Source organism: Alligator mississippiensis, chromosome 3, assembly GCF_030867095.1.
Source record: "Alligator mississippiensis isolate rAllMis1 chromosome 3, rAllMis1, whole genome shotgun sequence".
Classification (NCBI taxonomy): domain Eukaryota; kingdom Metazoa; phylum Chordata; order Crocodylia; family Alligatoridae; genus Alligator; species Alligator mississippiensis.
The window spans coordinates 1,570,960-1,591,954 of NC_081826.1; the positions used below are offsets into that span (position 1 = coordinate 1,570,960).

Here is a 20,995-nt window from a genome sequence, read left to right on the forward strand (position 1 = left end):
TACAGGCATCAACAGCAGCACCCTGGGCAAAGTCAGCTTCTAAGTCCTGGGCGCAGCAGCCACTGGGAAGCAAAGACTGCGTGGCAAGGCCCGGTGCAGCTGGAGGCAAGGCGAGCAGAGCTGCACCACACTGGGAACAGCCCCAGCCCCAGCTCATGCTGTACTGGCAGCTGCCAGCGGGAGCATGGTGCAGGCTGCCCCAGTGGGAGTGGGTGAGGCTCAGCCCCATGTGGAGCACCGCAAGGGCAGCCACGAGCCAGATCCGGTCCACAGGCCATATTTTGTCTACTCTTGGGCTGGAGGGGCTCCAGGCAGTCATTCCCCACCAACACCCCTGATCAACGAGGCAGCAAGGCCTGATCCCTCCACTGCTGCTCCAGGCAAGAGGGAGTATGAGAAATGAGGTAGGTTGGGGCAGGGAGCGGAGCCCGTGAAGCTGCTCAGGCAGGAGCAGGGGACAGGAAGGGCAGCACAGCAAAGGGGGCCTTGGACGGAAACAGCTCCTGTGCTGCGGGGCCAGGACAGGCTGCCCCCAGCCAGGCCTTCCAGCAGCCACAGCCCCAGCGTGCACGCAGTGCCCACCCCAGACGGGTGAAAGCAGCCCACGCCGAGTGAGGTACTTCCAGTGCCACGAGCGAAGCTGCCTTTTATTTATGCACAGCTCAGCCTGGGCACTTTTTACAGCCCTGCGCTTCCTGCTGCTGCCACCGCGTTGTGGTCTCCCTCCAGCGCCCAGGCCCGGGGGCAGCAGGGCCTGGCGAGGCGGCGCAGTGCAGCTGTGCTACTTCCCATTTCCCCGGCGATCTCCATAAAGCGCTCGTACTCTATCACGACACCGTAGGGTCGGGTCCTACCGGGCACGGCTCTGTCTTGCTCAGGCTTTGGCCACAGCCCATTCTGCCTTTGCAACCCAGTTCCCACACTTACTCCGACTGGGGACTGCAGGCGCCCTGCGAGGGGCCTCAGCCTGGAGTGTCGCCATCATGGCAGCCACTCACGACCTGAGCCGCCTGCCTTGGGCAACGGCAGGGCAACAGTCTCTGTCGCCTTGTGTCACAGCAGCTGGCCCTGGATGCAGCCAAGTGTCCGACCAACTCCCGCAGGCGCACGAGGGTGCAAGGAACTCACCTCCCATCTCCCTCAGGCAGGGGAGGTGCTGGCCGCCGGGAAGCTAAAAAGGCCCCAAGGAGCCTGGGACATCCGAGCCTGGCCTGCACCTCCCTCCCTGCAGCCCGGTGCAGGCCCCATCCCACGACCTGGAGCGTGTCCGTTCCAGGAAGACCTGATGCCGGTGGTTCAGGAAGTGGAGCTTGTCCTTGCGGGTGCTTCACCGTGGCTCCGAAGCTCCGTGGCCGGGGCCCGAAGGGGGCCGGGTCCTCCCCACAGGCTCCGGCAGAAGAGCTTGCGGTGCCTCGTGACCGTGCGCAGCGAGGTGTCGGCTGGACTGCGCCACAGCTCGCCCACGTCCTGCTGGTCGCCTCGGCTCAGGAGCCGGCTGCAGAGCCGCAGATCGCGCACGGCCGCCGAGAGCCGGCTCCACGTTGTACAGTCCAGCGGGCCACGCACGCCGCAGCCTGCCGCCGAGGAGGGGGAAGAGGCCACGTCACTACAGGGAGCCTGAGACAGGCATCCGCAGCCCAGCCCAGCCCGCCCTGCGGCTCCCCAGCCCTTTCGTCCCCAAGACACGAGCTGGGGTGGTGCTGCTTCTGGGGGTCACACGACAGCCCTGAGGGTCGGTGCGGATAACCCACCCGTGGGCACAGCCCAGCCTCTCAGACACGGCCGGATCCCCGAGGGAGGCAGGCAGAGGGGTCACATCCAGCCTCCACATTTAAACTAGGGCTCTGCCTGTGTTTTACTAGGGGCCTTTCCAGACTTCTGTGCTCTGCTGGATGTCTCCACCCCTTTCCTGCTCCATGTGTCAGGGACTTTAAGCCTCCCCAAGAGGCGCTGGGTGCTGCAGCCCAGGCTGGGGATGGGGCTGGGCTGTGCCAATGCTCCTCTGGCACCAACCTGCAGAGTCCTGGCCGGAGGGTCTTGCCCCCGCGCTCAGGCTCAGCCCCATGCTGCACTGGGCAGGAAGGGATTTCCCCCCTGCTCAGACTGGTGCGGACTGGGGGGTTTCCCCTTCCTCCGCAGCGGGGCCACAGCCTCAGCTTGGGCTCTCTGCAGCGCCCACGACCCCCCCGGCCAGCTAGATGTTGGCGGCCACGGCCCCCTGTATCCTGGGGGCAGGGGTGACTGTGTCGTGTGGCTCCAGGTCATACACAGGGCTTGTCTGGGGGGTTTGGACGTGGCTGATCCTGCCTCGGCAGGGCTAGGACTGGATGCGACACTGCAGCTCCCTGCCAGCCCCGCGACTCTGGGATTTCTACGAAGAGGAAGTTGCAGACCAGAGAGCCGGAGCAGCGACTGCCGCCCCCACCCTGAAGTGCTGTCCCGGGGCGCTGGTCCCCTGCCAGGCCCAGCACAGACCTACAAGGAGACTGCCACTCTCCTCCCGCCCGGGACAGAAGCAGGCCCCTTTGCTGGTGGCCTCCGAGCCCGTTGCTCCTCACCTGCCAGGCCCAGGTAGCGCAGCTCCCGGTCCCTCTCCCCAGTGGCTGAGAGCAGTGTCCGCAGGCCCGTGATGCTGATGCTGGGGTTTGCAGACAAATCCAGCGAGGTCAGACTTGGACAAAGAGGGAGGCACCTGTAGCCGAAGGGGGTCAAAGTGAGGCCTGGCAGTGCGCCTCCCACTCCACAGTGGCTCGCTCTGGGTCAGCCAGCAACCTCCACCTCTAAGGGAAGGGGCTGGTGCACCGCAGCCCCTCAGGCTCCTGTGGCCACTTCCAGGAGGGGTGGGGGGCACAGGGTCGCTGGGCAACTCAGCCCTGACCACCCCCGGGGCCAGGTGGCAGGGCAATTTGGAGCCTAACCAAAGCAGATGCTTGGCCTCCCACCCCATGGGGACACGTGCCGTGAGCGGTGCTGGTTACCTGGCCAGTTCTGCGACCGCCTCATCGCCCAGGTGGTTCCCAGACAGACTCAGGTGCGTCAGCACGCACCCGTCCTGGAAGGAGATGGTGACTCGCTCAGGCAGGAAATCAGGGGGGGGTTCCTAACCAGCAAGGTCCTGCCCCGGCTCCTCCCCCAGCATGGGGGGCTGAAGCACAGACCTTGTCCCCTTCGGAGCTGCAAGGACAGCCCACAGCCCCACGAGCAGTGCTGCCTGCAAGCGTGCAAGGGGCTGCTGCAGGACACTCCCCGCCTGAGCTGCCCCGGGGCCTCTCACCTGCGTCAGGTACCGGGCCACGGGGTCCACGACAGGCTGCTCCTCCATCTTGGTGACCACGGAGCTGACGTCCAGGTGGCTGAGGGTGGTGCAGGGCAGGCTCTGCAGAAGCAGCTCCAGTCCGGCGGAGCCCAGGGTGTTGTGGGAGATGACGAGGGTCTTCAAGTGCACAGCTACCAGGGCAGGGAGCGGAGACGGAGACCGGTTAACACGGGCACCTGCAGCAGAGGCCCTGAGCCGCCCCCTGCCGCGAGGACACTCACCTCTCAAGGCAGTGGCCAGCAGGGAGCGGTAGGGCTGCAGGAACGCTCTCGTGAAGTCACAGCCCTGCAGCTTGAGAGTGGTCAGCAGCGGGCAGGCTTGGACCAGCGAGGCCAGGGCCCAGGTGCTGCCATTCCCCAGGGGGTTCAGGCTGAGATCCAGCTCCTCCAGGCTCTGGAACAACAGGGAAGGAGAGGGGAGAGGTGCTGGAGGGGAGAAGTCCCTGCAGCCTGTGCCAGCCACCCCGGCCTCCAGATAGGAAGGGTACCCTATAGCTCCCAAGTGGAGCCGTCAAGCACAAGCCTCCCCTCCGGACCGTCTCGCACGCCCACTGTTTCCTGGCAGCTCTGTGCTCCCGAGGGAGCCCGGGCACCTCGCTTGCTGGACTTACAAAGGACTTTTTCTTCCCCCTCGACCTCATCTAACCAGAACTAAGCAGAAGAAAAGTTTAACAGGCATCTCAGGCCGTACATTGCCCAGTCCCAGTATGAGAGGCCTATTTAAACTTGATCGACTAAAACTCGGTCGCCAGGTTAGGGAACGCTGAGGCAAGAGACCGAGTCCGAGCGGGTACGGGCAACAGCTGAACAGTGGTTCAGGGTTCATCACAGCGTCCAGCCTGTTGGAGGCCTGACCACAAGTGCGGTTATACTTTTCCCGGGACGACTGGTGGAAATCCTCCCCACAAAGTTTATGAACACTCCAATAATCCCCTTACGGCTGTTAAAAGACTACAGTAAAATCTAAGTCTGGCTAAGCGGAAGCTTATTCACAACTGGTAAAACACAAAACCCTGATGCTGCAAGCATGGCTAAGCCATCTGAGAAGAAACAAGGTAGTATCCCATCTAGTGTATCTTCTATTCATAGTAATTTCAAGCTGGCTCCTAGGTGTCTGGTAGCTCCTTAAAACTTAATGTTTTCCCTGGTTGTTCATCAGTTTCTTGAGATGTTCCAAACCAGACAACTCCTCCGCACTGAAAAAGGGAGTTCATTTAAATGTAAACTGTTTATACAACAGGATTTTCCCTGTCAGTTATGGCTTGGGACCCTCTTGATTTACACAATTAGAAGAATGCTTTGAAGAGGCTGGACGACAGGTACAAGAAAGCTGCAAAAGCAGCAAACAGTGTGCGTCAAGAGAGAGAAATCTCCCTCACGCCTCCTTCCGTCGCCTGTTTAACCTTCAACGATCGTGCTAAAAACGTTACCTGCCAGCAAACACCCCGAGTGCCTTGGCACGCTGAGATCCCAGCTCTCGCTCCCCCTCCTTCTCTCTAGGCATAGCTTTCTGAACCTGAATTGTATTAGTTAAGCTTGAGCTACGTTTCCCCAAATACTCAATGAAACCAGGGTAATATTGTAATCGTTTTGTTGGTTTTCCTCTGCACGGCTAGTACTACTAGTGCCATCATACATTTCATAGACTTAGCAATAAATCACTTTTATAGTCAAACTGGTGGTTACCGGGTGTATTTTTCCTTCTCTGCTTTCCTTCCCCACTTGCTCTGCAGCAACGCTTCTTTTACCTAAGCCAAAGATCCCGGTGAAGCCCGAATATACTGTGGGGTCCGCTCATCAAGAGGCGACCACTTCTAGGACAGTTAGGGCAAACGATTGGGACGTGCTGAGTTTGAGACACATACGGGGATCAGCTTGCACAGGCCGATTGACCCAGTTTGGCTCAGACGTGCCCTAATGCACTGAATGCTGGCCTGTGAGGGTGTCAGCTGGATGCCCAGCCGGATTCAGAGGTCCTCTGTTCACCTGTGTGCTTGTGTCTGACCGCATTGTATTGTTACCTTAATGCACTGATTCCTGGCATATGAGGGGGCCAGCCTCCAGCCCCCAGGCTCCCTGCAGCACCCCCGGAAGTAGAGGATGTCCCTGCCAGGCCCTGGGGGCAGGCTCCATGGCAAAAGGATAGTGACTACCATAGGATGGTGGCACGAGCTGGGTCTGGCCTGGGGCAAAGCCAGCTCATTCGTGACATGGGGCCCTGCTGTGCCCATGAGAGTCCCATTGAGGCAGGGTGCACATGGCTCCTGCATGCTCAGGCAGCTGGGGCTTGACCAGTGGCAAAAACCGGGGAGCTCCCTCCAGGGGTGACATTCCAGACCACAGACCCCTCCAGAAGCCTTCACAGGCAGGCTGAACGCCATCCCCGGCCTCCTCCCCACCCATGGAAGTGCCCCCCATGCTACCTGGAAGGCCGTGGGTCCAGATGGCTCCGGGACCAGCTTGCGGAGCCCCTCGGCACCCAGCTGGTTGTCCGAGAGGTCGAGGAGGGTTAGGTGGGGCAGGGTGCCCAGTGTGGCCAGCAGCTCACCGGCCACGCTGTCATCCAAGGTGTTCCCAGAGAGCCTCAGCTGCCGCAGTGGGGTCTGCAGTTTGAGGGCGCGCAGCAGCGGGGTGAGCTGGGTCTGGCGCAGCGCAAACCCGCAGGCACCCAGCGAGGGGCCCTGCTCCTGCTGCCCCAGGACCTTCACTAGCAGCGGGTGCTCCCCTGCAGGGGGGAGATGCATCAGGCTTGGGTCTGCCGAGCCTGGTGCCGGAGACCTGCTAGCTGCTGGCCTTCAGCCCACCTCCCCGAGGTTTGGCCAGAACAGTACTTAGAGCCCCCATGCCCCGCTCACACTGCCAGGCTGCAGACCATTGCAAACTGAGCAGGGTTCATGGCACGGGAAGGGCCCACTGTGCCTCCAGCCCATCCCTGCAGCCTCTAGAGTCTCCCAGGCAAACCCTTGCCCTCCTACAGCTCCCAGACTGGCCCGGCCACGACTCTTACCCACGTCCAGGCTCTGACAGGCCTTCCGGTACCGGTCCAGGAGCGGGGGAAGGTCCCAGGATTGCACCTCCGCGAGTACCTGCAAGAGCGGAGGCACCATTGGTGCAGGAGCTGCAGCCAGATCCACACAGCACTGGGTGGCTGGGACGAGACAGGAGAGACCTAGCCCAGCCGGACCAAGGAAAGGAACCCAGGAGTCCGGCTGCCCTGGCCTTGGCCCCAAGACGTGAGGCCCAAACTTCATGGCAGGAGGCGCCAATGCACCTGGGCAACCTCCCAGGGGCGAGAGGTAGGGCCTGGCCCCAGCAGGCCCCTGCCGACACCACAGAGCTGCCCCGCACCACCTCACCTCCTCGTTGCTCTGCAGGACGTCCATGATGAGGTCCTGGGGGGCCAGCAGAGCCCCCTCCTTCTTCAGGGTGAGCCGCGGCAGTAGCCCGCATGTCTGGTAGTAGCGCTCGGCCGCCTGCCCCGCCAGCCACGACACCGGGCGGCTCTCGCTGCCGCTGGGAGGGGGATGAGGAGTCACTGAGGGGACCGCGCCACGGATCCCAGGCACCACAGCACAGCCAGCCCCTCCACCACCAGCACCCACGGGACGCACGGCAGGGCCAGAGCCAGGAGGCAACTGTGGACCCTTCAGGCTGCTACAACTCAGCCTCTCTTGCAACCACAACCGCGGGTGTCTGCCCCCACGAGGGGCTGCCTGGCCACCCAGCTGGCTAAAGCCACCAAGTCATTTAAGCAATTTGGGCTGGTTTGGACAGGGCTGATCCTGCTCAGGCAGGGTTTGGACTCGACGTGACCTCCGGAGCTCCCTGCCAGCCCCACGGCGCCGGGCTGTGCGCCAGTGGGAAGAGGATGCTCAGGAAGAGAGGAAGCACGGTGAGAAAGGTCTTCCTGGCGAGGGGCATTTGTGCCTCCAGGGCCCTAGGAAAACACCCAAGCCTGGAAACTCAGCGATGGAAACCACCTCTCAACAGCAGCAGCCACGGTTTCATAGCTGGTCAGGTCGGAAGGGACCTGGGCAGATCATCAAGTTCACCCCCCTACCCTGGCAGGGAAGAGCACTGGGGTCAAACGACCCCGGCGAGGTGCTCATCCAGCCTCCTCTTGAAGCCCCCCAGGGCAGGAGCCAGCACCACTGCTCTTGGAAGTTGGTTCCAGATCCTAGCTACCCTGACAGCGATGTAGCGCCTCCTGATGTCTAGTCTGAATCTCCCCTCTGCCAGCTTGTGACCGGTATTTCTAGTTACTCCTGGCAGTGCTCGGGGGAACAGGGACTCCCCCAATGCCTGCTGGTCCCCCTGACTAGTTTGTAAATGGCCACCAGATCCCCCTCAGCCTTCTCTTGTGGAGCTGAACAGGTTCAGGTCCCATCGCCTCTCCTCGTAGGGCCTGCCCTGCTGCTCCCTGACCATGCGGGTGGCCTCCTCTGGCCCCTCTCCATGCTGTCCACATCCCTCCTGAAGTGCGGCGCCCAGAACTGGACGCAGTACTCCACCTGCGGCCTGACCAGTGCCGCATGGGGGGGGGGGGATCACCTCCTCGGACCTGCTCGAGATGCATCTGTGGATGCACCACAAGGTGTGGTTGGCCTTCCTGACCGCGTCCCCGCACTGTCGGCCCATGTTCATTGTGGCATCAATAATGACTCCAAGATCCTTTTCTGCCTCTGCGCTGATGAGAAGGGAGTTCCCAGCCTGTCGGTCTGCTGCTGGCTCTTCCTCCCCAGGTGCAGCACCTTGCACTTGTCAGTGTTGAACCCATCCTGTTCTCATCCGCCCACCCCTGCAACCTGTCCAGGTCTGATTGCAGCCATTCCTCCCTTCTAGCGTGCCCACCTCCCCCCACATCTTAGTGTCATCTGCAAATTTGAACAAGGTGCTTTTCAACCCCTCGCCCAAGTCGCTGATGAAGATGTTGAACAGCGCGGGCCCGAGGACCGAGCCCTGGGGGACCCCACTGCCCACAGCCCTCCAGGTCGGAAATGACCCGTGCACCACCACTCTCTGGGTGCAGCCCTCCAGCCAGTTAGCGACCCCTTTCACTGTGTAGGTGTCGATGCCACAGTCCCCGAGTTTTTTAATGAGGATGGGGTGAGAGACAATGTCGAAGGCCTTCCTGAAGTCCAGAAAGACTACGTCCACTGCTACCCCAGCCTCTAAGGCTTTTGTGCCCTGGGTGTAGAAGGCACCAGGTCGGTCTGACAGGACCTGCCTCGAATGAACCCGTGCTGGTTGCCCCTGAGCATCACCTCCCCTGCTCGCCCCTTGCGGACATGCGCCAGGATAACTGTCTCAAAAAGCTTCCCCAGGACCGAGGTAAGACTAACTGGCCTGTAGTTTCCTAGGTCCTCCTTCCTCCCTTTTTTGAAAATGGGAACCACATCGGCCCTTTTCTAGTCCTCCGGCACCACACCAGAGCACCACGAGCGCTCGTAAAGCCGTGCCAGAAGACACGGCTTGACCTCTGCTCATTCCCTCAGTGCTCGGGGGTGGAGATCGTCAGGACCTGCTGACTTAAATACATCCGGTTCCTCCACAAGTTCCCTGACTAGATCCTCGCTGACCCTGGGCCTGGCTGCGCCTCCCCAAGGGCCTACGGGGGTCCCGGTGGGGGGGATGTCCCTGTGCCTGCTCAGAAAAATGGAGGCAAAGAAATTGTTAGAGGTCAGCTTTGTTGTCTGGTGCAAGTACTAGATTTCCTAGCGTGTCTTGCAGAGGCCCCACGTTACCTGGTACCTTCTTTTTGCACCCCATGTATTTAAAGAAAGACTTCTTGTTGTCCTTGATCTGGGTCACTAGTCCCAGTCCCATCTCCGCCTTGGCCTTCCTGACCGCCCCCCTGCAGCCCCGAGCACCCGCGGTGTAGTCCTCCCTGGGGATGGCCCTCGCTGCCATCGGGTGTACGCCTCCCTTTAGCTAGGAGACGTTCCCGGTGCTTCTGGTGAGCCAGGGGGGCTTTGCAAGGGCGGCAGGGAATGTAAGCGAGGGGCAAGGAACAAAGGGGATAAAACAGTTTGGGGGAAAGGGGCACCGGGCAGCGAGACGGCCGGGCAACCAGGCTGCAACCGACTGTCCCAGCGAGACCCTGCACTGTCTGGTCACCAGGACCAGCAGGACTTGGCAGCAAGGGCACGTCTGGGTATCTCAGCGCATGCTGTCTGCTGAGGAAGCTGACGGCAGCACAGTAAAATCTCCTGTCCCTGGAGCAGCCTCTCTCAACCACCCACTGATCCCCTGATCCACGTGCCTGAGGTGCCCCCCTGGGCCCTCCAAGGGCAAGACTCCAGGCTGCAGACCACCCTTGAGGCCCCCGGTCTGCAAGCTGCCATCACCTCCAAGTGCCGGTGGCAGGTCCCAGGAGCACAGGGAAGCCCCAACCCCTTTGAGGGCACCGGCCTGGGCAGGGATGGACAGAGGCCCCGTCTCCCCACCTCCAGCCCAGGCCCCGAGATGGGCATGGCCCTGCCCTTGCTGGGACAGGGGCAAGGAGCTGAGCCTGGCTCTTACCTGTGGGGCACAGGGATAAGGAAGACGTTATCCTGGACACGCACCCGCACACGGATGGGGGGTGGTGGCGGGGGCTGGCGAGGGAAAGAGAGGTGTCAAGACCCATAGGAGACCCAGGGGAGGAGGAGGGGGGGTTGATGGGACCTCCCAGCACCCCGGGGCACCCTGTCCCCCTTCCACCCACACGCAGCCCAGATGCCCTGCACCTGCCCAGGCCGTTCCCCCACAGGCTCCCCCGTGCTTCACCTGTGTGACGGTCACCTGTGGGGGTGGGCTCTCTCCACTGCCCCCCATGTCATTGGCTCTGCTGCTGCTGTCAGTCAGCCTGGGGGTGGCGGGATGGGCGGCCCCCAGGGCGCTGCCCCCACGCGAGCGGCCCAGCAGGGTCCTCTCCACGATGCGGGTGAGGCGGCTCTGCCTGACCCTCCTGGGCCGGGGGGGCGTGGGTGGGCAGGGGCCCCCGCTGTCGCTCTCGGGTCCTGTACTGTCCCCCGAGTCCCAGCGCAGCTCAGCCAGGCCCCTGCGGCTCCGCTTGCGGCCCCTGCGGCTCGCCCCCACGTCATCCTCCAGCCAGTCGTCCCCCACATACTGGTCAGTCGGGATGAGGGCCGGCCGGGCCGTGGGCTCAGGCAGACCCCACTCTGGGCTCCGGGGGCGGAGGGACTGGGCGCTGCCCAGGTTGCGGATGGCTGCTTGGTATTCGGCCTGGCCGCTCCTGGGCACCCGCGGCTCCAGCTCCTCCTGCTCAAGGAACCCGGGGGTCCGGGTCTGCTCATCCTCCAGCACCCGCGGGGCCAGGAGCCGCTGCCTCTTCTTGATAGGCCTCAGCGGGGTCATGCAGGTGTCCTGCTCCTCACCGTGCTCCAGCCAGCTCCACTGAGGCCCACGGGGCTCTGGCCCGTCCCCCCCATGCTCGCTCGGGACCCTGGATGGTGCAGGCGGCTGCTTGGAGGTTCCCCCGCTCTGGGGCCGGGTGGCGGGAGCAGAGGAGCGGGGAGTCAAAGGCTCCGAGAGCTCTGGGTCGAAGAGCTGACTGTCCTGGGACGACTGCGGGGGCTGCGTCGCTGGAAGGAAGATGCGGGAGATGCTGAGCTGGGCCCACAGCCCCCAGAACCTCCCCAGAACAGGGCTACCGTGTGTTAAGCACTTCAGAGCTGCCACGTACTGGGTCAGACCCCAGGTCCGTCCTGCCCAGTCCTGTGTCACACAGAGCAGAGAGCAGAGCTGCAGCAGGAGTGACCGGGTCTGAGCAGGGTTTCCCCTGTTCCTCTCCCTGCAGCCTCCAGCACTGGGGTCCAGGCAGGGTGATGCAAAGACCGTGCCCCTCGCTCCCTGCCCCAGAGCCACCGATGCCCCTTTCCTCCACGCACGTGTCCAAGCCCTGGTGCATGTGGCCGAGCTCTCGGCTCCCACCGCCCCCGGGGCCACAAGCCCCCCTTTAATGCCGCACCGGGGAAAAACAACTGCCTGCTCGGTCAGTCCACGTGTGACCCTCGTTCCTGTCTGGTGAGAGACAGCAATGAATCCCTATCAAGTGTGCTATAAAACCCTTCTCCTGCTCCCCTCCAGCATCTCTTTTCTACGCTGCCCAGGCCTCGCCTCGTTAGCCTCCTCCTAGGGAAACCCCTACGAGCCGCTCAGCACCCTTGTGCTCTTCCCTGCACCTTCTCTCTGTGTCCCAGGGTGAAGACAACCAGACCCCCAGGGAGACAGAGAAAAGCCCCTTGGCAGGGACTACACAGGCTCTTCCCTGGACGATGGTGGAGGGGGGCGGGGGAAGGAAGCAGCACCAGGTTAAGGGCCCTCCTGCTGCTCTTCAGTGCCCCGTGCCTCAGGCTCAGCACAGGGAGCGCTCCAGAGACTGGGGCCAGGTAGGGCACGCTCACCTCGGCCTGCCATGGCGTCCCTGAGCAGGCGCTCCATGGCACGGCAGTTCATCCATGTCTCCTGGTCCAGGTCCCGGCCATACAGGCTCACCCAGTCCTTGAGGGTATCCAGCGGGTTCAGCCCCTGCAGGGGAGATGGGGACATGAACAGTCAGGGCCAGGGGAGGCCACGGAGCCCAATGGGCCCCCGCCGAGCCCGCTGTCTTCACCTTGGCGTTCCTCAGCACCACCGACGCTCCACTCTGGATCAGCAGCTCAGCCACGTCAAAGTGGCCACAGCTGAGGGCATCGTGCAGGGGGGTGATGCCCTCGCAGCCCGGCCCCCCCGGGTCGTCGATGGCGGCCCCGTGCTCCAGCAGCAGGCGGACGATCTCTGGGGGTGGAAGCCGGAAGTCAGACTTGGATGTCCCGGACAGGGGTGACCCTTGCCCCTCTCTGCGCCCAGCACTCACCCACGTGCCCGTGGTTGCAAGCCTCGTGCAGGGGGGTCCAGCCGCAGTAATCCCGTGGGTTCAGAGGGTGACCCTGGGGCGGAGAAGGAAGAGACGTGGGCAGGGCTCGGGGTCACGCTGGGACCAAGAACGGCACAGGCAGGGAGGGGAGAGATGCGACCTGCCCCCACCCCCGTCTCCTCAGTCTGATCCTATCGGCCCCACTCCTCCCCCTCAGCCCTCACCAGCCCCTGCAACCCAGTCCTTTACGTTTCCATCCCAAAAAACTTCCTGCGCTTGCAGAGCCGTGGGGCTGACAGGGAGCTCCAGGGTCATATCCAGTCCCAGTCCTGCCTGAGGCAGGATCAGCCCCATCCAAATGCGCCACACAAACCTGTTCCCAACCTCGGAGCCACACCATATAATAATTGCTCTTGACACAGCCCCAGGCATCACCCCCGCCCCTGCTCCCGGGATACAGGGGGGCCATGGCCACCAACTTCCTGCTGCTGCCAGGGGTCGTGGGCACTGCAGAGAGCCCAGGCCCAGGCCATGCCCCCGCTGCAGAGGAAGGCAAAACCCCGCCGTGCGACCAGTCTGAGCAAGGGGGAAATCCTGTCCTGCCCCAGCACAGCGTGGGGCTGAGCCTGAGTGCAGGGGCAAGACCTTCCAGCCGGGACCTTGTAGGGTTGGTGCAGCAGGAGCGCTGGCCCAGCCCAGCCCCATCCCCAGCCTGGGCTGCAGCACCCAGCACCTCTGGGGGAGGCTTAAATCTCCTGGCACATGGAGCAGAAAATGGGGGGGCTGGAATTCCCTTCCACCCCCATACAGCAGCCACACTAAACTTTCACCCGCTGAAATGCGCCCACTTCTGGGGGGGGAAGCCCAGCAGCAAAGCAGAACAAGAAAGCCTAGCTGCGCACCATCGCCCCTCCACCTCCATCCCAACGGGGGATCCCAGGGCATCACAGGAGACCCGAGAAATGGCTGCAGGTGAGGGAGCGCCCACAGGGCTCCGTGCCTGTCGCCGCCTCCTACCTGCCCCAGGAGGAGCTGGGCACGGCGCAGGTCCCCCTCGATGCAGGCGCGGTGCAGCGGGGTCTCGCCACGTTCGTTCCGCCGGTTCCACTGCAGGGCACGGGGAGGTGAGGCCCCCAGGGCAGGCAGAGACCCCACGGTGCCCCCACCCTGCAGTGTCCAGCCCCAGCCCCTCTCCCGACCGTGAGGCAGGGGATTTGGGGACCACAACCCACAGAGAAGGAGAGACAGCCCCCCATCCCCCCGCACCTTGTTGATCCTGCGGCGGCTGGGCACACTCTTGCTGTAGCCGTCCAGGTCGTCCTCCTCCCCCTCTGGAACACACGTCCCATCAGCAGCAGGCAACAGCTGCCGTCGGGCCTTGGCCAGCCCCAGCGCCCCTCAGGACTGGGGCAGGGCTCCATACGGCATCACCCTCCTGTCCTCTTCCACCCCCACTCCTGGCTTCGCCCGCCACCTGCGCTCCTTACCCCGCTGCACCCACGCACTGCCTGGGCCCACCGCTCACCGCTCTCTGACAGCTCCAGGTCACTCTCTTCCAGGGGCTCACTGCACTCTGGCTCCTCTTCCTCCTCGGTGCTGCCCCCAGCCACGGCCTCCAGCCTGGCCAGCGTGTCGGCAGCCTCGGCACTGCCCGCCTTCTGCTGCACCGCGAGCAGGTGCTGCAGGACTTGCCGCTGCAGGGAGAAGGGATGAATCGCAATGGGAAGGGACCTCAGGGCCAGCCCCCAGGCGCAGGCTGCCACGCTGTCCTGGAGCTCCCTGCTCCTCTTCCCCATCCCAGGGCCCAGCTCTGATGTAGGGGGTTCCACGCTTCCCCCCCTTTGGCCACTTGTCAGGCCTTGTGCCCTCAGAGCCGACCCCAGACAGCAGCAGATCCCAGCCTGCAGTGATGGGAAACCAGCGGCTCCGTGGCCAGGCTGTGGCTGCTCACGTGCCAGGACGCTAGGCACCGGCACGTGTGCATGCGAGGGGGCCGAGGGCACAATCAGTGCTCAGGAGGGCCAATGGAGTCGGGACTCCTGGGTTGCAGCTCGAAGCCCGAGGAGGACCTTGGGTACAGCCCAGTTTCCCAGCCTGTCCCCGGCTCAGCTCGGACCTTGGTGCCAGCCACATGCCCGCCCCCCTCACCTGCAGCCGGGGCTCGCCGGCCCTCTCGGCACAGTCCAGCGCGCTGCGGAGACAGGACTCCAGTGCCGGGTAGGCCTCCCCAGCCTCCTCCTTGGCCAGGGCGATGTTCAGCCACGTCTTCCCTTCCTGGGATGCAGAGGGTAGGTCAGGCCCCTGGGCGAGGCAATGGGGTAGGGGTTCCCTTGCTCCCTGCCCCCCCCCCCCCCCCCCCCCCAGGTCCAGGGTCATTCAGTTCCCCAGAGGGGCAGGGGCTCAGGGGACGCTGGGAGAGGTGCAGGAGTCTGCCTTGCTGGGGCTTCTTCCTGCCTTCAACCCCAATCCCTACCTCCTGTTCCCCAACCTCACCCCAGAGCAGAGCCTGGCAATGGGGACCTGCATGCTCAGGGGAGCCAGGAAAGGCCCCCGAACCGCCCTCCCCAGACCAGCTCTGGCCACGATCTGGCCTCAGCTGGGCGGCGAGTCCGAGCCACAGCTGAGCCCGAGGCTTCGTCTCACCTCCAGTGGGATGCCCTGACGTAGAGTCAGCTCGGCCTCGTAGTGCCGCACGGCTTGCACGTGCTCCTTCAGGTCCCCGAAGGTGGCAGCCAGCGAGACATGGATCACGGCCAGCTCCTGCTCCGGCCTCTGCAGGGTCTTAGCGTATCGGAGCTGCGGAGATCGGTGACAGCACACGTGGGCTGCAGGGAGGCTCCTGGCCAGTCTCAGCCTCCCCTGCAGCCAGCTCAGCCCCTTCACCTCCTCCCCACGGACCCCAAGTGCCTCAGGGGTGAAGAGCCCAGAGGTCTTGGGGGAGAGAACGTAGAACAGAGCTGCCGCAGGTCCGTCCTGCCCAGTCCCACGTTCCACAGGGCAGAGAGCGGAGCTGCAGGGAGAGCGACCGGGTCCGAACAGGGTCTTCCCCTGTTCCTCTCTCTGCAGCCCCCAGCACTGAGGTCCAGGCAGGGCTGATGCGGAGGCCGTGCCCCTCACTCCCTGCCCCAGAGCCACCGATGCCCCTGTCCTCCCAGCACGTGTCCAAGCCCCGGTCCCAACACCGAGCCCTGGGGGAGGGGAGGGCAGCACTTGCCCACACACGATACCTGCCAACACGGCCTGTGGCCCACAGGCCCCTGCCCTGCCTGCGCCCAGAGGCAGCGGGCATCAGCCCCTGACTCACCTGCCTCTCGTAGGCCTCCACGGCGCGCCGATAGTCCCCATGCTTGGAGAACAGGTCGCCCAGCTGCTCGCACAGGCCCAGAGCTGCCTGCGGATCGCTCGTCGCCGCCTCTTCCAGGGCCTCCTGCAGGCGGCTGGCCTTCGTGGCTGCCAGAGACCAGTGGCATCAGAGCAGAGCTGGGGGCTCAGGGTGCAGCCAAGCCCTGCCCAGGCCCCCCAGACCCCTCCTGTTGCCCTGCAGGGGCTCAGGGTACTCAGGTTTGCTAACCCCCTGCACAGGACCAGACCTCACATGTCCAGTGTTACCCCAGGGACGCACTGTGCATCCCCCCAGCCTGGCTGCAGCCTTTGGGCACTGCTGGGGGCCAAGGAGGGACCATGCTGCTCCTCAGGCACCTCCCCTAGCTGGGGGAGCAGGCAGCCAGCCTGCTCGATGGAGGGGACGAGACTGAGCCCCACGACTAGAGCCAGAAGGCCGAGGCAGGAGGCTGACTGCCCCAGTGCTGCCCTCTGCCCCAGCTCGCTTTGACCCCTGCAGCGAAGGGTTGACAGCCACCCTCAACTCACCGTAGCGCAGGCTCCGGAGGATGCTCTCTCGCTGCTGGGGCTGTTGCGAGCCCAGCTGGTGGGCCTTCCGCAGCGAGCGTTTGGCTGCCACAAAGTCCCCCAGGCCGAGGAGCACCTGCAAGGCACCGGAGGGCTTGCCAGTGGGGACTGAGGTTGGGAAGAGGGGTACAATAGCCTCCTGGTATCCTGCCCCGCTCTGGTGAGGGTCCCTGGCTGCCTGACCACAGGAAGAGAAGGGACAAGCCCACCCCACCCAGCCCAGAGTCAGGGGAGACAGCAGGGCAAAGCCCCCTGCTTCGAGGGCTGCTGCCAGCTCCAGGGGTTGAAGAGAGGTCCCCCAGTGGGGAGAGGCCGGGGGCCCTGCTGCCTCGGGCTCACCTGGGCGATGCTGGCGCAGCACTCGCTCTCCAGGCCCTTCTCCTTCATGGTGCGGGCGCACTCCCGTGCCCCCTCCAGGCACCGCATGGCCTTGGAGTGCTGCTCCTCGCGCAGGTGGATGTTGCCCAGGTTGAAGTAGGCGCGGTACAGGTCCTCGAAGAGACGGCTCTGTCTGCAGAGAGGCCGGGATCAGAGCTCACAACAGCCCCTGGAGCCCCCAGGAGGGTCCCCCACCTGCCATAGCACCCCCAATGCCCTCAGCTCTGCACTGTGGGATCCTGGTCACCCACCTCAGTGCAAGGGCTAAGCTTTAGAGCCAGCGTGAAACACAGTCCCAGAGCTGCGGGGTCACGTCCAGTCCAACCCTTCCCTGAGGCAGGATCAGACAAACCCTGAGAGCCCAGACAAACCCCGTGTGTGACCTCAGAGCCACACAACAGGAGCCCTGACACAGCCCCAGGCATCGCCCCCGCCCCTGCTCTCAGGATACTGTGGGGCTGCGGCTGTGAACATCCTGCTGCCGCTGGGGGGGGGAGGTCACGGGTGCTGCAGGGACCCCAGGTCGAGGAAAGCAAAACCTCCCAGTGCGCACCAGTCTGAGGAGGGGGGAAATCCCTTCCTGCACCAGTGCAGCGTGGGGCTGAGCCTGAGCATGTGGGCAACACCCTCCAGCCAGGACCCTGTGGGGTTGGTGCCAGCAGGAGCATTGGCACAGCCCAGCCCCATCCCCAGCCTGGGATGCAGCACCCAGCGCCTCTGGGGGAGGGTTAAAACCCCCCCGACACATGGAGCAGGAAGGTGGGAGAGGCAACCAGAGTATTGCTGCACTTTTGGGCTCCATGTTTTAAAAAGGCTGTGGAGAAGTGAGAAAGGGTCCAGAAGCGGCCACAACAATCCCTACAGCAGAGCACGGGCATCGCTGCGCCTAGATCACGCCCCACCAGTGCCTGTCCAAGCCTCTCCTGCACACCTCCAGCGACGCAGTCCCCCCTTCCCAGGAGTCTCTCGCGTGGCCCCTGCTCTGACTGAGAAGAGTTTCCTGATCTCTGATCTGAATGGATTTTGCTGCAACTTCAAGCCGTGGCTCTGTGCCCTCCTCTCTGCAGCCAGAGACAAGAGAGGGGACGCTCCTTCTCTGGCCGCCCATCAGGTGTTTGCAGGCTGCTGTCGTGGCCCCTCGAAAACGCTTTTTCCATAAGCTGAATCTGCCCGGCTCCTCCAGCCTCTCCTCGTGTGACTTCCCTTCCAAGCCCTTGATCGTTTGGTGGCCACCTCTGGCGCCTCTCACTTCTTCACTGCCTTTTTAAAACGTGGAGCCCAACGCTGCATGCAGCTGCCCCGGGCGCACGGGCACGACTCTCCACATTCACGTGCACATGCACACCCCACAGCCACCACCCCCTCCCTTATGCCACAACTACCAGCCCCCTCCTCCAGCAGCTCAGCAGCCAGGTGGGCAGGCAGCAGCAGCAGCAGCAGAATAGGACTTGGGCCCCTGGTACATGTTACATTTATCACGCATTTAACTGGTGAACTGTGCAATAAACACAGACCAGTCACAGGTGCAAAGCAACGAGAGCAGAGTAAAACGCCTCTTCTGCTATAAAAAGAGCCAGGCAGCTATCAAGTGCGTGCCTGAAAGCGTGCGACAGCTCTAAAGCCGGTTTCGCCCCAGCTTTCACTTGTACGTGTAGCAGGGCCAAGGCAACTCCCGCGCCAGCCGGCCGGGGACAGCAGCACCCAGATTAGACTGCAGCGCCCACAGCAAGGGGCTCCCCGCTCCACCTGGCTCGCACACCCCGGGAAGGGAGCCAGGCCCCAGGAGGAGAGGGCGGGGGAAGCTGCCACAAGCCCCAGGAAGGGGGCAGGTGCTTGGTTCTTACTCTGAGATGAAGATGCTCTTCCTGATGTACTGGCTGCACTGGCCCTGGTCCTTCAGGCTGTCGTAGACCAGCCCCAGGTTGAGATAGAGCCGTGCCCGCATCTCGCTCCGCTCCCGCGGCGGCACCTCCCCTGCGGCACATGCGAGCTGGCCCGTTACCGCGTTACCTGGTGGGGAGCGGCACGCGGGGCGCCTGGGCAGAGCCAGGGCACCAGGGCCAGGAGAGTGGGGTGGGCACAGGCTGGACGACCACGTCCCACAGGGTGGTTCTGCCCCAGGGAAGGGCCTGGCACGCGGGGCAGGGAAGCCAGGGGAACGGTGCTGATCCTGCCCCACATGGACCCCACAAGCTGACCAGGGCTGTGTATCCCATAAGCCCTTGCTGTCACCCATGGCAGGGCCTGGGCACCATCATCCAGCTGCTATCCTGGGCATAGGGCCGGCTGGGCAGCCCCCGGTGGGGGGGGACAGGACACAGGCCAGTGGAGCAGCCCAGGGGGCCTCACCTTCCAGCCTCTCGTCCACGATGGCCAGGCTCCTCGTGAAGGCCTGCTCGGCCTCCCGCAGCGCCTCGCCCGCCTGGCTGCTGTCGGCGATGAACATGTAGGTGCGGCCGATGGTGGCCCAGGCTCTCTGCTGCTCGGCGTGGTTGGCGAGGGAGCGGGCCAGCTCCAGGTGCTGGCGCTGGTGCTGCGGGACAGGGCGGGAGTCAGCCCAGCCCTCGACGCCCGCTCCCCCTGCTCAGCAGCTCCGCAACCCCCCGCTTCCCGCGGAGCCTGGCCCACCTTGAGCGCCGCGTCGTAGCTCTCCAGCTCGGCCAGGCGCTCCCCGATCTTCCGGTGAGCCACGGCGCAGCCCAGCACGTCCCCCGCGCTCTCCAGCAGGCGCAGCTCCTGCCGGTGCTCCTCCAGCGCCTCGTGGTACCGCCCTGCCGGGAGCGAGGGCAGGTGAGCGGGGGCAGCCCCGGCGGGGAGGCTCGCGGCGGCCCCTCTCCCTGCTGCCGAGGGCAGGACGCGGGAGCTGGAGCCGGGCGAGAGCCCGGGGAGGGGATCCCACGTCCGACGGGGGCGCAGGGCCGCTCCCCCACCCATGCTGCCACGCGGCGCGCCCGGCACGGCCCGCTACGATGCGCGGGGCAGCACGGACGGGGCTGGGGTCGGACTAACCCCGCGTCCGACCTACCGGGCACGCGAGCTCCGCCCCTCGCCCTGAGACCCCAGGGGCCCTCCCCTGCTGCTGCCCCCCCCCGCACTCACCATGTCGGGCCAGCGCCTCCCCCAGCTGGTTGCAGACGGCAGCTTCCTCCTGGGGGCGCCCCCCGCGCCGCGCCCGCGCCTGCGCCTTCTGCAGCTCTGGGGGCGCAGCGGGGGGTCAGCGCCGGGCCCCGGGGGCACCAGGCCTTGCTGACCCCCCTCTGCCTGGCACTGCACCCCTGGGCTGGGCCCCGCCCCCTCCAGCCCAGGCCCCGCCCCCTTCCCTTGTACCCCTCCCCTTGCCTGATCCCCCCTCTTGGTGTCGACCCCGCCTTTTGACCAGGCCCCGCCCCCTTGCGCTCGACCCCCTTGCCTGAGTCCCCTCTTGGTGTCCAGACTCCGCCCCCTCCTTCAAGGCCTCGCCCCCTTAGTATCTAGACCCCGCCCCTCCTGCCCAAGCCCCGCCCCTTAGCTTCCAGACCAGCCCCCCCGTTTACCGGCACCCCTCTCCGTGCCAGAGCCCCGCCCCTCGGTGTCCAGACCCCGGCCCTCGCGTAGCCCCCCGGCCGCCCCCGCCGGGCCCGGGCACTCACGCCGGATCTCCCGCTCGCCGCTCATGCCGCCGCCGCTCTACGCTCTCCCGCGCTGCCTCCGGGGCAGCCCTCGCCACCCGCCCATTGGCCGCGCGCGGGGCAGCCCCGCATCCTCATAGGCGAGCGCCGCCGCCACTCAAATCCCGCTGGGCCAATCGCAGCCGAGTTCGCACCCGGGAAGGGAGGGAAAGAACGCCCGTCCTCATTGGCCGGGGGAGACTCCGGCTGCAGGACTACGAGTCCCGGCATGCCGCGCGCCCGCCCCGCCGGCACCCTCATAGGCCACTCAACCCCGCCGCGACGTCTCCTTCTCCCTGGCCTCCAGCGGCGGCTGGAAGCGTCCCGGCATGCTGCGCGGCGCTGCCGGAAGCGGATGGAACACTGAAGTGGGGCGCCATGCTGCCCCACGAGGTCCATTGGAGCCCTCGAGGATCCCCGTCACGGTTCTCCTGCTCGCCGCCACCCGGCCCTTGTTTCTCCTCCTGCCCGGTTTGCAGCCCCCGTGCCCGGGGTCCCGGGACCGCAGACCCCTCCCTGGGCCTGACGGAGGGCGGCCGCGCCCGGATGCCTGCCCGCTGAGACTCCAACGACTGGACGGCAGGAACGGCCCCGCGCTCCTGGGACCGCCCGAAGCAACACGACCGCTCGCCCCGGCTCCCGCTCGGCTGCTCCGAGGCACCCCCGGCCTCGCTGACCCACCTGTGATAGCGGCGACCGCTGCGGCGCCTGCCTTCCAGCGCCCGGGCCAAGGGCCCCCTGCAAGCGACCGAGTCGGCACGCCCCGCTGCGGGGCACTGGGCTGGCGCCATCGAGCCGTGCAAATGATAAACCTCCGGAGCGATGGCGGGGTTTTGTGCACGTCAGGTTCACCCGCAGCCACCACGATGGATCCCACCGGCCGGCG

General features: G+C 64.9%; 1 protein-coding gene across 3 annotated transcripts; it reads right to left on the reverse strand.

Moving 5' to 3' along the window:
- Positions 1 to 620: 620 nt before the first annotated feature.
- On the reverse strand, positions 621 to 20,189 carry TONSL (tonsoku like, DNA repair protein). Of its 3 annotated transcripts, none has more exons than XM_059723658.1 (26): positions 20,092 to 20,189; positions 19,562 to 19,657; positions 19,091 to 19,233; positions 18,812 to 18,995; positions 18,307 to 18,436; positions 16,424 to 16,595; positions 16,046 to 16,160; positions 15,480 to 15,625; positions 14,819 to 14,971; positions 14,324 to 14,449; positions 13,701 to 13,869; positions 13,442 to 13,506; positions 13,193 to 13,282; positions 12,176 to 12,248; positions 11,933 to 12,096; positions 11,724 to 11,847; positions 10,084 to 10,901; positions 9,838 to 9,911; positions 6,672 to 6,828; positions 6,323 to 6,401; positions 5,739 to 6,040; positions 3,538 to 3,709; positions 3,275 to 3,447; positions 2,979 to 3,052; positions 2,559 to 2,692; positions 621 to 1,574 (listed from the first exon to the last, which is right to left on the reverse strand). In XM_059723658.1, the coding sequence occupies exons 1-26, from the start codon at positions 20,114 to 20,116 to the stop codon at positions 1,297 to 1,299; spliced, it is 4,236 nt and encodes a 1,411-aa protein (XP_059579641.1). In that variant the 5' UTR covers positions 20,117 to 20,189; the 3' UTR covers positions 621 to 1,296. The 3 variants fall into 3 exon arrangements, with proteins under 3 accessions (XP_059579641.1, XP_059579640.1, XP_059579639.1); XM_059723657.1 differs by having other exon boundaries at positions 10,099 to 10,901; positions 18,307 to 18,472; XM_059723656.1 differs by having other exon boundaries at positions 18,307 to 18,472.
- Between the last annotated feature and the right edge of the window lie 806 nt (positions 20,190 to 20,995).